General features: G+C 52.2%; 1 protein-coding gene across 1 annotated transcript in view; it reads right to left on the bottom strand.

The window, feature by feature from the left end:
* WNT7A (Wnt family member 7A) overlaps positions 1 to 13,374 on the bottom strand; it is a 37,268-nt gene extending 23,894 nt beyond the window's left edge. The window contains exons 1-3 of the mRNA XM_054639946.2: positions 13,009 to 13,374; positions 11,908 to 12,134; positions 785 to 1,056 (exon numbers count right to left, since the gene is read on the bottom strand). Coding sequence (XP_054495921.1) covers positions 785 to 1,056; positions 11,908 to 12,134; positions 13,009 to 13,079 — 570 coding nt within the window. The 5' untranslated portion in view covers positions 13,080 to 13,374. The remainder of the gene's footprint in view (positions 1 to 784; positions 1,057 to 11,907; positions 12,135 to 13,008) is intronic.
* Between the last annotated feature and the right edge of the window lie 3,232 nt (positions 13,375 to 16,606).

The raw sequence follows: 16,606 nt of genomic DNA, 5'->3' as shown, positions 1-16,606 counted from the left end.
CCTGCAGGGAGAGCCCTGCTGGGCTGTGCCCGGGCTGTGGGGAGCACACAGACAGCCCTGGCTATTCCAGCTGCTGGAACTGGAGCCACAGCCCCGCTGGGACTGCCTGGGAATGCCCGGCCCGCAGGGACCTGGGAGCAGGGCTCAGAGCAGGCTCCTGAGCCTGGCCCAGCTGCCCCTGGAGATCCGACACACGGCCAAGGCAGCAAATCCGGTGTTCAGCGCCTGGGATCCCCAGGAATCCTGGCTGTGGGAGCTGCTGGGGTCCTGCCTTCCCCAGCGCTGCCTCGGCAGCAGCTGCTCTCGGTCCCAAAGGATGGGGTGGGTGGCAATGCTGCTGTGCTGAACCCAAATCCGAGTCACAGTGGGACACGGAGTGACAAAGGGCTCAGGCCGGGCTCTCGCTGCTGAAGCCTTTCCCTCCTTTGCAGGGGCGGCTCTCACACAAAGAGCAACGTTTGAACAGCGGGGTTGAAAATGATCCCTTTTCAGCTGAGTGAGACATTCATGTCTGAACCTGACAAGACTCCTGCTCACCCACACAGCAGCAGGCAGCTTGTTACCAGAAGTACCGTTTGACTTCCCAGATAAAACACTTGTTTGATTTTTTTTTTTTCCTTTCTTACAGCTGCAAAGAGTAACATTTAGACAAATGCTTGACGAGCAGACGGCCCAACAACCTGCTGAGGTGCCTGCTTGTGTGCTGTGAACGATGGCAGCACGGCAGCGCCGCGCAGGGCACCGTCCGGCCCCGGGGCGGGCACGGGGACAGCGGAGCACTCACCTTGCGCCCGGCCTCGTTGTTGTGCAGGTTCATGAGCGTCCTGGCGTTCTGCTTGATCTCCCGGGCGTCCACGAAGACCTTGGCGAAGCCGATGCCGTAGCGGATGTCGGCGGAGCAGCCGCCCCATTTCCAGCCCTCCTCCTTGTGGTACTGGCCCTGCTTCTCCTTGTCGCAGCCGCAGTCGCTGAGGTTGCCCTGCGTGCAGGCCGCCGTGATGGCGTGCGCCACGCCGGCCGCGATGATGGCGTAGGTGAAGGCGGCCTCCCTGCTCCCTGCAAGGCAGAACGGCCGTGAGCGGCGGGCAGGGAAACGGCAGGGGAACGGCACACAGCACCCTGGAAATGCTGGAAACCTGCTCCATGAACGGCAATGCTGTGGGCACACAGCACCCTGGAAATGCTGGAAACCTGCTCCATGAACGGCAATGCTGTGGGCACACAGCACCCTGGAAATGCTGGAAACCTGCTCCATGAACGGCAGGGCCATGGGCACACAGCACTGGAAACCTGCTCCATGAACGGCAATGCTGTGGGCACACAGCACCCTGGAAATGCTGGAAACTGCTCCATGAACGGCAATGCTGTGGGCACACAGCACTGCCTGCTCCATGAACAGGGCTCTGCTCCATGGGATTGACCTGCTGCGTCCTCATCCCTAAAGCCATGGCTCTCCATGAGGCATGGGGAGGTCAAGGGTTGTTCAGGCTGATGCCTTTGGAGTTTAACTTTTATATGTTTCAAATCCTGTACTGATCAATGTATAACTCTAAATGCCATACAGAGTGTTAGTTACCGTCTCTGCGTTTTGGTCAGGCAAAAAATCCCTCTAGGCCTGAAACTCAAGGACATCCTCCAGCCTCAGGCCATGAAAAGTATAAACAAAAGTGAACGGGGAGGAGGAAACTGCGGGTAAACGACTTAAATATCTGCAGCTGTAATTGAAGAATTAACCCCTGATATATAAATGGGCCAAACTTATAATTGTCTGAAAAGCTCGTGACCACCGTCCATTCTGGGTGCAGCCTCTGGGAGGCCTCTGGCTGCCCAAGGTGTCCCTGTTAAAGGCCTTCAATAAATACCCACTTTATTCTCTTTACCTTGCCTAGCCTCTGTTCTAGGGGGGCCACTCCAAGGCATCAAGCCAGCTTCATCTCTGTATTTCCAGATGCTATTAGAAGTAGGCAAACTAAACTTAAACCAGAAGGATGGGGTGGAAAATGTTAGAGCTCAAAAATAAAGAAAGGAAAACAAAAGAGGTGGTCTTGGGGGTTAAATTTTGAAAGCACCTGTATTCAATCTTTTAAAAATTCAGCTCAGAAATAGGGTTTTATTTAAAAAATTAATTCTACACTAAATTGTATTTTTACAGGACAACCACTTCTGTTTTACTTGTGTTCTGAAAACATTTTAACTCAACTGGGATGATTTTTTCACATGGTAGGTGTCAAACGTTTTCAACACTGACATCTATGCTGACTCAATGAAATAAGTCTTGGTTTGATTTCAAAATTTCTCATAAAATGAAGAAAAAATCCTGACCTGTTGTAGGCACCGTGACCAGAGCAAGGTGAAGTAACAGCCTCACCAGAGGGCTATGAGACAGAGGTTGGGCCAATATTACTTTGTGTAACAAGGCCATAATGACAGGCTTCTGTTTCCTGAGGGGGGTTCTCACTTTAAGATTTAATTTCTCTTTTTGAAGTTTTGTTGCATGCTGGTGTGTGTGTTTCCCACACATGGACCCTACGGGATCTGCAAAGCTTTGGGGGCCAGGTCAGCTGAGAGAGGGCCCTTCACAGCCTGAGGAGGTTTGCAGAGGTTGCCCATGTATGTCAAACGGCCCTTAAAATTTTTTGGATCTCCCAAACCAAGAACTTGTCCTACTCTTACTTCTCCAATGACAAAATGCACCCTTGTTCAATAGAATCAGAATCAGGCTCTTAATTAGGGGAGTGCAGATGGGAAGATCTGCTTCCCTTCTCCAAGTGCTCCTCAGCTGAGTCCTGGCAGACCTCAGCTGCTGGCAGGAGTCTGTTACCCATGAAACAAGCCCATTTCTGCTGCTCATTGCATTTCACAAAAAAAAAATACCATCATTTGGGAAAGAAACCTTACAATACTTCAGCCTTGCCTGCATCCCTTTTGTGTAATATGATCTGGATTTCTCTGCTTGTCTCTTTTAATGACAAATGTTCACTTCCTTATATCGAGGAAGTAAAATGGAAAACAAGATGACATTATCACAATCTGTTAATAGTCAACTTTGTGCCCTCTATTAGCAAAGGCAGTATTCCCTAATGCTGCAAAGTGCTGCATTTATTAAGGAACTTAATAAATATTAAGGAACAGTCAATTATCTGACTTTCTCAAAGGATTCCTTGTTTCTCCTTACTTTAAAAAAAACCCATAAAATTTTTTGGTTTTGACCATGTAAATTGGAGATGAAGCTTTCTAGAACTCTTGGCTTTTTATAAAAACCTGAATGTGGAAAGAGAAATGCCAGGCTTTAGGTGTATTTGGAGTTGACCGTCTCCTCCAGTTTACACTCATCAACACCCTCACTATTTTAAACACAACACCATGAAAAAGGCACTGGTAAACAGTGTACAATAAGAAGTCCCACTTTATCTCTCAGAGGGCAGCAGTGCATCACACCAGGTTTCTCCTCCACAAAGCAGCAAACAGGACACTGTCAAAGAAATATTTCTGAGTTGAATTTACGTGTGGTTCTTTGTTCCCTTTGATTTTGATCAGATTACTTTTGTTCAGCACAAGTTATTTTCAAGTTCTAGAACAAAAACCACTTGAATCTGACACACTCAGCATTGTAGAGGCTGAGCATCTCTTTTGCTTTTTAGAGGGGAGAAAAATACAATGTAGAAAATACAAAATTAGTACAAGCAGAGTCAGAAACCAGTGTCAAGCCTGATCATAAATTACATTACATAAATTATAAGTTTGTCTTATTTGGAAGAAAATCTTAGCAGCTTTTAAAAACTCAAATTTTGGAGATTTCAAGGTAAACAAAGTAAGTGCCTAGAAGGATTGGCCTAAGTAGAAAGTGCCTTGGCACTCGTGCAGTGGTGAAAAAGTGATGTGGATTTGTCACGTCTGCATCCAACTGTTCCTGTTTCTCATAAATGATTGACTTTTCAAGTCTCATTACCCTGGCCTGGCTCACAGAAATGCCAGCATGGGGGGAAGCTCAGACCAGCCTGAGTGTCTTCTGTGACAGTGCTTGAGATCCCAGGGGTTTGTGCCCAAACAGGGTAACCTGAGCATGGGGGTGCTCCTGCCACTTTTAGGTGGAATTTCTACTCCTCTCCATTGGATTTCAGCAGAGTTGAAATTCCTGGAGGATCTGAGGGGGAAACGTGGCTTTCCCAAGGTATGGCCAGGCAGCTGCTCCTACAGATGTTGGGCAAAGGTAGAGAGTCACCTGTCACAGAATCATGGAATCCCAAAGGATTTGGGTTGGAAGAGACCCTAAAGCTCCTCTCATTCCACCCCTGCCACGGGCAGGGCATTTCCAGCACTCCAGGGTGATCCAAGCCCCGTCCAACCTGCCCTGGATGTGTACAAGAATTGCAAGCCCTCCTTTCAGCTCCCAAATCACACATTCTTCTCCTTATCTCAGACAAACCATGGTAAACACTCCAGAGCTCAACTCCAAGCACTGGAACCTCCAGAGAAGGATCTGGCAGCAGTCAGAGCTTGCTCTGGCCATTCACAGGGCCGATGACCTGACAGGTTCCAGCCATGGCTCTGCTCCCTCAGCCTCACCTGGGGCTCTCCCCAGCCCCAGCCAGTGCCTCAGTGCTGTGGGACCACGGGGGCTTCTCTCCAGGTGTTGGACAGAAACATCCTTCTGCTTTTCCAGTGTTTTTTGGACTACAGTGAGGTGTGCAGCACACTGCAGCTCCATTTGCTCTGATGGCAGAGAGCTTGGCATTGATGGCTCCCAAAATTTCTGCAGCTCCACCTGCTGATGCAGATCCTCTCTCAAAGCACTGGAGTCCTGTCTGCAGACCCTGCCCTGGGCAGGGCACCTTCCCAGGCTCTCTGTACCTGTGTCTGAGCTCTGCACGGTCAGGCACCACCCTGGGGTGCCAGCTGTCTCAAGGGGAAGCACTGAGAGGGTCCCAGGTGGGTGCAGACTCAGGGATTAGCAGGGCAGCTTCTCTCCTAACACTGAGCACAGTTATACACACCCCACGCACACCTCGGAGCCTTCATTCTGCAAACACTCACTGCATGCCCCTGAGTTTGGATATGAATGTTTGCTAGACTGGGTTTGGGCTGATCAGCCTGTCTGCCAGCTGCACAGACTGGTCTGCATTCTGCTTTTAATTTAGCTAACGGCACTTGGGTTTAAGTTTAATCTTTACATTTGAAAACTTTGTAAAAACTTCATTCACACAGATTAGAAATGGGAACTTATTTTTTAAAAGGAGTGCAATACCTTTGGGAAACAAAGCCTGAGCCTGCAAAATGCAGAGTGGATTTACTTGCAGGAAGTCAGTAGGTGCTCAGCAGTTTGGGATCTAAGGGTGCTTCTAAACAGCCTGTCCTGCCCTATCAGTCCCCCTCATAAATTGACTAAGCTGTGAAATAAAAGAGAGACAAATTTCTGTTTATCTCACTGGAAAACATGGGTTGTATTTTCTGCTATTTAAAGCCAAAGGGTCAGAGAGGGAGTTATCTGCAGTGACATGAGCTGAAATATGATTGGGAAAATATAAAGATGGAAAACACAGCATACCTTGCCAATTATGTGCCACAGCAAACATTACTCCTCATCTCTCTATAGAGGCCATAATTCACAGCCTGGAAAAACGCAGAGCAGAACCCATCCCCTGCCTGCTTCAGGCTTTGCCTCCTCCTTCTTTGGTAGACTACAAATGGTCTGCCAGGATTTTTTATTTTCATTTTTCTTTAATCTAGCACAAGTGATTAATAAGAATGGTAGCTTAAAAAAAAAGAAGTATTCTCTTCCTAATTTTTTCTTCCCCTTCTGTACAAAGTTTGGGGGGTTGGTGCCTTAAAATAGTGTATTCAGTTGGATTTAAAAGGATGGTTCCCTATAAAACAGCACTGTGGCTTTACAAAGATTAGTACAAGTAAATAAAGTACAGAGGGGCTTTAAGAGGCATTCAAGACTCTGGGGGTTTAGGCCCTGCCCACTTTCATGAGCTAAAGTTCCTTTCATCAACACATTAAACTCTTGCAGAGGAAACACTCCAGCTAAAGTGATTATTTCTGAAAATACCCCCTTTAAATTCATAAAGTTACTACTCAAGACATGTGCACTGCAAAACCCAGAGCCATTATTTTGGAATTCAAATAAGTCTCCCCTTTTGAGGGGCTCTGAGCCCCCAGACTCCAGCGCTCCTGGGGGACCCTTCCCTGCCACAGATCTCCCAGCTTCCCAGTCAGATGCAATCTCTCTGTTCCTCTGGAACAAGTACTCACAAGACGCATCTGAAGGCAGGTATGAAAACCTTGTGATGGGAATTCCAACTGCAGTGACCTTGGGGCAGTGTTTTATCTTGTAGTGACAGTCCTTGCTGAGAAAGATTGACTTTTTGGCACAAAGCAGCTTTGGATGATCAGGCCATATTTCAGCCTGGCCTCTGTTTTGCCTGCAAATAACTGTTCTCCTGCAAGACATTGACAGTAAAAACTGGTTGTAGGGGCTGGAAACCTAGCACAGAAATTCAAACTCTGACCTCACCTGACTGGATAGAAAGACTCCCGTTAATTACATTTTTTTTTCTGTGCATCTTGGGGGCTTCCTAACAGCAGTGGTTGAGAAAACAAAGTACTTCTCAAACTTTCCTCTAAATATTCACCAAACCACATAGTGCAGCAGCACTCAGAACTTTGTTTCCCACAGAGCTGGGCAGGTAATCTTCCATGCAAAACAAAAACAAGAAGGATTTTCTTGCCAGAGCTCCAGGAGTGTTTGGACACTACTCTCAGGGATGCACAGGGTGGGATTTTTGGGGTGTCTGTGCAGGGACAGAGCTGGACTCCGTGATCCCTCAGGGTCCCTTCCAGCTCAGGAGGTTCTGGGATTCTGGGATTGCACCAGTGGTTGTTCACTTGGTCTGTTATTCTGGAATTCAAACAATCAGACTTTAAAACCTGGCACGAGAGACTACAGCAGTGTTTAAAATCAAAATGCTCCCTGAAATGATTGAAGATTAAATCTGTTCTTCAGCACACCTCTACTGGGATGTTTTCACAAGTGCTTGCCTATAACACAGTGACAATATGAAGATTTACTCATAACTTTCCTGTTAAATTTTGTGTTAAATCTACCCAGCTGGAGAGGAAAGTGTCCTAGATCTTCTTCTCTTTTCCATACCAGCAGGAGAGCTGACAGCTCTGAGCAGGTTAGTGAAGGCTTTGCCTTGTAGGACAGTTGCCATTTGCTTCAATAGGCAGGAGTGGGAATGTCCCTCTTTCCTTACATTGTTTGAAGCCAGAGAAGAAAAGCTGATTTTGGTACCTGGCAAATGAATCAGTGCTAATTCAGTCCAGTGCAGAGCCAAGAGTGCAGTGGATAGAGGCTCTCCTGGTTTAGTGTGTGCCTCAGGGCAGCCCGGGATGATCCCTGAGCCAAAGGCATTGGGCACAGCCTGCAGAGCTGCTGGGCTGCCCTGCTGTGCTCATCAGCTTTGGGACCAGCCTGTCTATGGGGACTCTTCTTCTGATTTCAGCTTTGCTTATTCCCAAGAGTAATGTCAGGTGGGTGAAGTATCAATGTGATTGTACTGAAGCATTTTCCAGGGTAGAAGAGAGCGAAGAATTGATGCATTTTAGTAAGGCCAGGATGAGGACCTGGCTGAAAGATTCTGCTGAAATGCTCCTTGCAGACCACCACTCACACCTCAGGACTCCCTCCATGCTCCCCCCTGCTGGGTCCTTGCAGTCTTTGCAGGGCTCTTGTGCCTCTCTTCTCTCAGTTCTGTCCTGAGGAGTCTCCACTTGGCCATTTCCCTCTGTGGAAATGCAGTCAAACAGTTTGTACCACTTCACTTTCTTTTTTAACAGTGCCAGTGCTGCTTACTTGTGGCAAAAGGAGATGGGGTTTTTTCCCCCTATGATGCCAATGTGGTGGTGTCCTCCAGATCCCATGAAATGTAGTTGTGTCCCAAAGCAGTCCTTTGGGACACCAGCAGCGTCACTGCTGGCCACCTGCTCACGAGGTTGCACCTTGCAAAATGGGCCCCTGAGGCACCTGATGGAAAGCCTTTGCCACAACTCTCACTCTGCCCTTGATCCAGCAGAGCCCAAATCTGATTTTCAGACTCCATCAAAGGCATCTCAGATCCTCAGACTTGAACCATGTTTCACCTGAAGACAGACAGGCAGGAGGGTTTTGGCCTATCCTGCTTTAAAAACGTTGGTTTTGATTGTGGCCGTCCTCAGGAACAGAACTGCTGACCACTGTGGCAAAGATATTTGGTTTTAAGTGTGTCCATAATTGCAGCGTTGCATCATCTCCATGGTTATTTTAGAAATTCTCTCTGCCATTCTACATTATTAATAAGGTGTCTGTGGAATGGTCTAGAAAAATCGTCCCTGTGCTGATCTGGTCTCCATTGCTCTCTCTGGGACTGGAGCAGAGCAGTCTGATGGCACTTTGGGACTTCTCTGTGTGCTCCTGGCACTGCTGTCACCAGCTGGCACGGGGTTACATCCACAGGGTGCCGGGAGGGGACACCTCTCTTTGGAAGGGCAAAGCAGATAAAATGACCCAAGAAATGGAGAGTCAGTGCTGGGCACTGGTGGGAGCTCACTGCCACCAGTGGGAAACTCAAGCCCATGAGCACAAAAATGCTCTAGGATGAATTCAAAGGGTTGCTCACTGTACCTCTACAAATAAACTCCACAAATAAACTATCACTTCACTGGATACTGGATTGTATGTGAATTTTTAAAAATACTCACATGCTACAGGTTAGAACAAGGAAATATTGTTTGATGCTTTCCTTCTAGAGAATTCCAAGTGTTTCAATAAGGTTAATATTCCTGTTGCCATTTTAAAGATAGGAAAAGAGAAAAAAAGAAGAGAGTGCCATGACCCTTAGGTACACAACAACAGGGCCAGGAGGGGAATTGCCCTGAATGGCAATAAGAGAATTTAAATAATTGCAGTACATTTGCATAACATTCATAGAATAGATTACCCAGCAGGGGTAAAAGCAAAGAAAGCTGGAACTGAAGATGTGGCTTGGTGTGCCATCAAAGCTGTGGGCTGGGAAATAGATCACAAGATGCTCTGGTACCCAAGGGAGTTTGTTTGTAAGGACTGACACACACAAACCCCATTTCCACAGGAGTTACTCGGGCACATCCTCCCAGGCTGCTGTGAGCCCCTGCTGGCTGCACCCACCCCTCAGGGCCATGGCCAGGACAGCCACACCTTTGTCACCCTGGAGATACCTCCTCGTCACAGAGGGCCAAGAGGGCCAGCAGGACCACTCCAGAGGCAGAGGAAGCCTCGCAGAGACAGAGGGACGAGCTGACGTGTGGCTCACTGACTTTATTGCAAGTGGCCAGACAAAAGGTGCCCTGCACTCCCCAGGCAATAACTTCAGGTGCCATTGCCTGAAAGGCACAGTCACTTCTTAAATGCTAGGGAGGGGACTGGTGTGCTCGGGGCTGTGGAACAGTATTTTAGAACACACCTCGTCAAAGGCTAATTAAAAAAGCACCGAGGGTACATTATCCTCACCAAATGGTAACCTGGGCTGTTCTGGGGCTCTGTCACCTTGAAACCCTTCCTATAGGGCTTCATGGTCCTTCTTGTCCCACATCTCTCTTTCCTATTCAGGGTAAGGCCCTCAGACCTGATCTCCTTTTGTTTGTGGGCACCAAATTTGACTTACGGCTTTATGGCACATAGGTTGCACCCTTTTTAACCAAGGAAAATATTATTTCTCTGGATGGTAACCTGGAACACACCCTGGCAGAGATCCTTGGGAAAGAGCAAGAGATGCCTTTTCCCCATAGCCATAGAAAGATGAGCTGTGTCAGATGTTCAGAGTTTCTGTACCCGCTGATAGGGAAGAAGCAGAAGAAAGGAGACCAAGCAAGGAGACCACCTGAACAGGAACAGTTATAAATATTTTGTGGTGTTTGAGAGCCTAAGTAGTTTTATCCTTGAGGCCACAGGAGTGTCTGTGCAAAAGAAAAAATCACCATTGGATTTCAACCCCCTATGATTTTTACCAAAGTTTACTTTAAAATAACATGTGTAACCTGTTTAAATTTGAGGGGTTTGTTATTCCTTAAACGATTTTTATGGAGTTTTGTAATTTGGATGCCATTCAACTCTTGACTGTGTTCTGAAACCAAGGAAGAATTTGCCCTATCCATCTTAGCCTCATAATGGATAGATAGAACATATTAAGAGTTATCACCTCAAAGACAGATCAAAGTCTACTTCCTTTGATATTGACTTTCTTTAAAAGGACCTAAATATAACCTGCTAGCTAAATAATTCAATTTTCGGAGGGAGGGAAGGAACTGAGAGCATGTTTACACAACAGACCACAACAACTCCGCAATTTTCTAATTTCTGGGAGAAGAAAACTCCTTCTCACATTTTCCTTTTAGGAAATGTTACTCTTGGACTAAAAGAGCCCAAACCTGCCAGCCATCCAAATGGACTCTTCACTGACAGAAGTGGCAAACACTTGCCTTGCCTGCATCACTGACCGGAAGGGCTAAGCTCAAGGAACAGAAACAATGAGCTAACCTGAATTAATGCTCCATTTTCAGATGATCCCCAGTGTTGTGCAGGGAGCTTTTTACTTTGTCTACTTGAGCCACTGTGATTATCAAAGGTTTTGAAAGGCAGGGTTTCCAAACCGAGACGAGTTCCTCTCTTCCTGCTCCTGCCTTACCAAAGTTCTGGAGAACACCTCCCAGTGTGCACGGCTGTGGTAAAACACACACTCAGTGTTCTCAGGGGCTCCAGAGCACCGTGGCAAGGCTGCACCTCTGTGTTTCATGGCAGTGCCAGCAATGAGGGCCTGGGACAGACCCTGCCATGGGACTGAGCAGTGCCTGGGGCCAGCCCATCCAGGGCTCCCCCACGGCTGCTCAGGGCTCCCCTGGCCCCTGTTCTCTGGGCTGCCTACTCTCCTCATGAAACATCCACATTTTCTACCATGCTAAGTATTGCTTGATGGGGTTTCTGGGTTTTTGCAACTTCATTTTACATGGGGAAGAGACTGGAAACCACAGATCCTTCTGGACGTGGAATGCAGAGCTGTGAGCTTTCCGTGGTGGCTCTAAAAAAGACTAGCCTGTATTTGGAAAACACAGTCCTTGGTCTTTGCATTTTAAGTGGAATCAAAGAAACGTTGGGTAAATTTCACTACAGTGTTTTGCAGAATGGGGGCATGAGAGTTTTAATCTCAGCCCCATTTCTTCAGGTATTTACATTAGTTATTATTAATGCTGCTTTAGTTCAGAATTTGCATATATTTTGTACTGTTGCAATAACTGAAAACATGGAAAATGGAAGTGGGATCTTCTGTCAGTTGATTGGACCAGCGTTTGTGAATGCCCTGACATCCCAAAGCAGAACACACCCACTCTTCCTCGTGGCACAGGGGCACAGCTGCTGTGGAAGGATTTTGTGTGCTGGGAATTTCTGACAGTGAGACTGATGGCTGTGCCTGGATCCCACCAGGCACGAACATCAGCCCAGTATCCCTGGGGGTGCCTGCACCCCACAAGTGCAGTTCCAGCTCTGCTCAGCATTCTGGCTCTCACCGCTGCCTTCAGCAAGAGCCAGTCTCCTTTTCTCCCATCCCTAAGTACATGAATCGGGTCCTGTGCACACAAACGGGAAGCTTTTTGGAGAGGATTTCTGAGAGCAGGGCTGTGAAATAGTGCCCAGGTGGGAGCTGGCACACATGGGAGTGAAGCGCAGGCAGGTGCCCTGCCGGGAGGGAGCAGGTCGGCAGTGCCAGCACAGCGCCCAGGTGCACACAGTGCCCGCAGTGCCCGCGGTGCCCGCGGTGCCCGTGCCACCCCCGGTGCCCGTGCCACCACCATCCCCTGCCCTCGGGTGGGCGGAGCAGAGCCCAGAGCACGTACCCACTTTGAGCTCCTTGCCGAAGACCGTCCGCTCGCCCAGGGCCGAGCAGTTCCAGCGGCCGTTGCGGAACTGGAACTGGCACTCGTTGATGCCCATCTGGGACCCTTCCCCGATGACAATGATCGCGTCGGGCCTGCTCTGGCAGATCGCCCGCTGCCGGGGGGCGAGCCCCGGGATCTTGTTACAGATGATGCTGGCTCCCAGGGCCACCACAGAGGAGAAACCCCTGCAACGACAAGACAGCGGCGGTGGCTGAGGGCAGGCGGGTCCCGGAGGCAGAGCGGCACCCGCTGCCTTCCCGTGCCGCGGCCCCGGCGCTGGCGGTGCCCCGGGGAGCGCCCGCCTCTCCCCTGCCGCTGCCCTCTCCCCGTCCCTCTCTCCAAGCCGAGGCAGAGATCGGCAGCGCGCGGGCTCCTGCCAAAACAGGACCAAACTTCCTCCTTCCAGAATTAAAGTGCGTGCAGCGGCATTGTCTGCCCGGGCCGCGCACTGGCAGCGGGCTGGGAGGCTTTTCCCAAACCTGCCGAGCAGTTGGAGGAGAGAGGGAGAGAAGGAGAGAGGGAGGGAGGGAAGGAAGGGAGGGGGACAACCCACGCTCCCTGCCCCGGGGCCGCGCCGCCTCCTCCCGCACCCAGCGCACCTGGCCGGGGATGCTGCGGGTCCGGAGCGCCGCCGCCCTCCCTGCGCCCCTCCCGGGCCGGGCGGCGCTGTCCCCCCGGGCAGCAGCGGCCGAGGGATGTCCCTGCGGGAGGCGCGGGCAGGTACCGGCCAGGGAGCGGCCGGGGCACCCCGCACCGGGCTGGGGAAGGGCCGGCTGCCCGGAAATCGCCCCGGCGTCCCTCCCCGGCAGGGACCGCCGCCCAGCCCCTCGCAGCCCCGCACATCGCCGGGGCCGCCGCCTCGCCCCCCTGGAGGGTCGCTCCGAGGTGCGCTGTACCTGTCTTTTGAGAAATAATCGTGATCTCCACCATCATCACTTTTTTTCTTTTTTTTTTTTTTTTGAGACTTCTCGAGTTAAATAGTAACAGGTCTGGGCAGGTTGGGCTGAGCGCGAAAGAGAGCGCGATTGTTATAAAGGAAAGAAAAAAAAAGTTACTTACCCAATCTTGATATACACAATCCCCAGGCTCAGGAAGATGTGGAAGATCCAGCGCCTTGTTTTCCTGTTCATATTCCTTGCTTGCCGTGGCTCAGACCAACACGCGAAACGATGCCCGGCGCGCTCGGGGCCGGGGCCGCTCCGTCCCTGGCGCTCACGGCCGCCCGGCCGAGCGGGGCAGCCCCCGCCGCGCCCCGCAGCGCCCGCGGCTCCGCGCCGAGCCCCCGCCGGCTCTGGGCATGGCCCCGCCGGGGCTGCGCTCCGCCCGCGCTGCCGGCCCCGCTGCGGGCGCTGTCCGGGAGCGCGGGGCTGGGCGGGCTGCGGGGTCCTGCGAGCGCCAGCCGCGTCCCCACCTTCGGTGTGAATTGGCTCTCTCTCTTCTTCACACAAACCCCCCCCCCCCTTTTTTTTTTTCTCTCTTTCTCTCTTTTTCAGCTACTTGGGCGTGTTCTCCAAAGGAGGGAGTTGTCCAGCCGGGGGGGGAAGCGAGGCGGGGAGGTGGGCAGGAGGGGAACAGGAGCGGCAGACGGATCACCTGCCTGCGGGCAGGCTCAGCGCGATCCTCCTCCTGCGGGCACGGCCCGGGGGAACGCGGCGGGGGATCCGGGGGGTGTCACCGGGGGACGCCCCCGGGGCTGGCCCCGGCCCGCCGGGCGGCATCGGGGGCCCGCACCCCGCGCTGCTCCGCGCCGGCAGCGGGGCCGCAGCTTTGACTCCGCGCTCGCCGCCCGCTCGCCGGGGCCGCCGAGCACCTGGGGCCGGTTTTATGCGTTTGTCCCGACGCTCCTCCCCCCGGTCTGCCTCCCGCGTGTCGCGGGCTGTCCCGCAGCCTCCCGGTCCCCGCGCCGAGGTGAGCCCCGGGCGGCCGCAGCATCTCCGGAGCGCCGCCCCGCCCGCACCGGGGGGCGAGGCGGCACCGGCAGGTGCTGGGGGGGGGCCGAGAGGGAGCCCCGTGCGCCCGCAGTGACCTCCCCGCCGGTTTTGTGGGCGATCCTTCAGTGACAGGGCAGGGCTCGGTCCCCGTGGCCGTGGCCGCACGTCCGTGCCCGCGGTCCGAGCCCACGCTGGGGGCGGCCCGGGGGCTGCGGCCGCCCGGGAGCTCCGCGGAGCCGCCCGCCTGCCGCGGGCGGGGGCGCCGGCCCGGCCGGGAAGAGGATCCCGGCTCCTCGTTGCGGGAATTTACACGGATATGGTGACTATTTTATTATCCACTTAAAATATTTCAAACAGGGAGGTTACCTAAATGATAACAGGGGTGTGGTGCGGGAATTGTTCTGCTGATAATGTTTTTCTGATGACAGAAACACGATGACAGGATTCCTCAGCGTCCCTCGGAGGAGCCGGGCAAGAGCAGAGGCCCCCGAGGAGCCGGGCTGGAGCCCCTCTCGCGGGGCAGCGGCCGCACGGACCCCCCGCTCTCCCGAGCCACCGCAGGGGGGCCCGAGCGGGGCGCAGCCGGTCCTGGGGCTTGGGCCGGTCCGTCCCTGCCGGCTGCCCGGGGCAGGGAAGGAGTGTCCCTGTCCAGCTCTCCATCGCTCCGCGTCCCCCGGTGCGGCGGATGATTCCCACCACCTTGGATCCCCGCAGCCTCTCCGTGCAGCCGGGCCGTGCTTCCCACTGGAGCCAGCGGGCGGCCCGGCCTCGGCCCGGGACGGAGCCCGGAGCGAAATGCGGGGGTGCGGGGGGTGCGGGGGGTGCGGGGGTGGGAGTGCAGGGGTGCAGGGTTCGGGGAGTGCAGGGCTCGGGGGTGCAGGGTGTGGAGCGCAGGATTTCGGGGCTTCGGGGTTCGGTTCGGTTGGGTTCGGTTCGGGTGCGGGGGAGCCCCGAGCCCCGCGGGCAGCGCCCGCCGCAACCTCTTTGTCAGAGCGGCACCTGGCGGGCACGGCCGGAACTGCAGGCGCGGACAGCGCGGCGGGGAGAGGGGAAAAGGAGGAGACGGGAAAGGGGAAAGGGGAAGAGGGAAAAGCGGGCAGCAGCGGGCAGCCCTCCGCACCTCCAGGGCATTTGGGGCGCTCGGAGCAGCTGCTCCGAGGCTTTTGTAGCCTCCAATGTAATAAAGGCTCCCAGCCCTGGAGCACACCCAGCACCAGGGACAAGGGGATGGGCCAGAGTCTACAAGGGTGAGTAGGGGGCAGCAGGTATTGATGAGAACAAATTCAAGGCTTGAAGCAGGTTCTCTTTGGGAGGGGAACCCCCCCAGCAGAGTGAAGTGCCATTAGAAGGCAGCAGAAAGGCCGTGCCCCGCTCCCCTCCATCAGCAGCGGGACACGCCGTGGGCGCTGACAGAGCTGCGCTCGCTCCAGTGCCGCGAGCAGGGGGCGACAGGGACAGGGCAGCAGCAGCCAGAGCTTTGGGAATCTGAGAGCTGCCCTGCCCACACACCACAGACTCCTCCAGCAAACATATCCACAGCTTTTTATGCTTCATTTTTCTGATTTTTTTTCTTCATTTCTGATGTGCAAGCTAGTGATGATCACTATAATTCAACCTCAGCTGTTTAGCAGAGCACACTGCTATGGGACAGGTCAAGGATGAGCAAACTGTTTTCTTGGGGTTCAGGAAAAGTGGAGCATGGCAAACTTTCTTGAGAAAATAACTTACTGGACTAATCAATGACTTTCTTTGACTCCGTTCATTCCTAAAAACGTTGTGACCTAGATGCATTTGAAGCATACATAAAATAACATTCCTGTGCAGATTACAGGAGGTAGTTTGGCTTGTTTGGCAAAGTTTCTCAAGCTTTTTCTTAATTTTTTAAATGCTGTGGACCTTAAATCATCCTTTCAACCACAATGTCTTTTGAGTGGTCTGTAGTAACTAATCCTTACCTACCATTACAGGGTCTGCATATCCAGCTTCCTTTTTTACACTGTGTCTTCATATTTATTACTTCTAATAAATAGATTCTAATACCTGCATAATAGAATCAATATGAGGTATTGTGATAACTAATTCTACTTCTCTTTAGAGTAATAAGTTACAGGCAAGTTGGTAAATTAACACAAAACTTAGAATAACAGTTAGAGATTAATGACAGAACAGTAGCAATCAGGAAATTGCCTGTGGCAAGAGAAATTAACTCAAAACCATGCTCTTAAAAGGATTTAAGAGAAATCCCAGAGCTCGTGGCAGGAGGAGGTTTGGCTCTGCTGCTCCTCCCAGTGACCAAAGGGGGAGGCTGGAGGGGCCTTTCCACAAGGGCTGGGGGTGACAGGGCAGGGGGAATGGCTTTAAGCTGAAGAAGGGCAGCCCAGCTTTAGATGGGATTTTGGGAGGAAATTCTTCCCTGTGAGGCTGGGCAGGCCCTGGCACAGGGCAGCCCCTGGATCCCTGGTAGTGCCTAAGGCTGGTTGGACACTGGGGCTGGGAGCACCTGGGACAGTGGAAGGTGTCCCTGCCATGGCAGGGGTGGAACGTGATCATTAAGGTCCCTTCCCACCCAAACCATTCCATGATTCCCTGGTGCCTGGCAGTTTCTGATCATGCCCAGAGCCATGGGGCTCTCCTGCCTCTCCTGAGATGTTCAGTGCTGTGAGAAACACACCCCAAGCAGGGCAAATAGTTTTATTCCAGATACAATCTCTCTGCTCTCACCTTTT

The sequence above is a fragment of the Agelaius phoeniceus genome, chromosome 11, assembly GCF_051311805.1.
Source record: "Agelaius phoeniceus isolate bAgePho1 chromosome 11, bAgePho1.hap1, whole genome shotgun sequence".
In the NCBI taxonomy this organism is placed as follows: Eukaryota; Metazoa; Chordata; class Aves; order Passeriformes; family Icteridae; genus Agelaius; species Agelaius phoeniceus.
The sequence above is the reverse complement of the archived record's forward strand: the minus strand, read 5'-3'. Positions and strand labels throughout refer to the sequence as shown.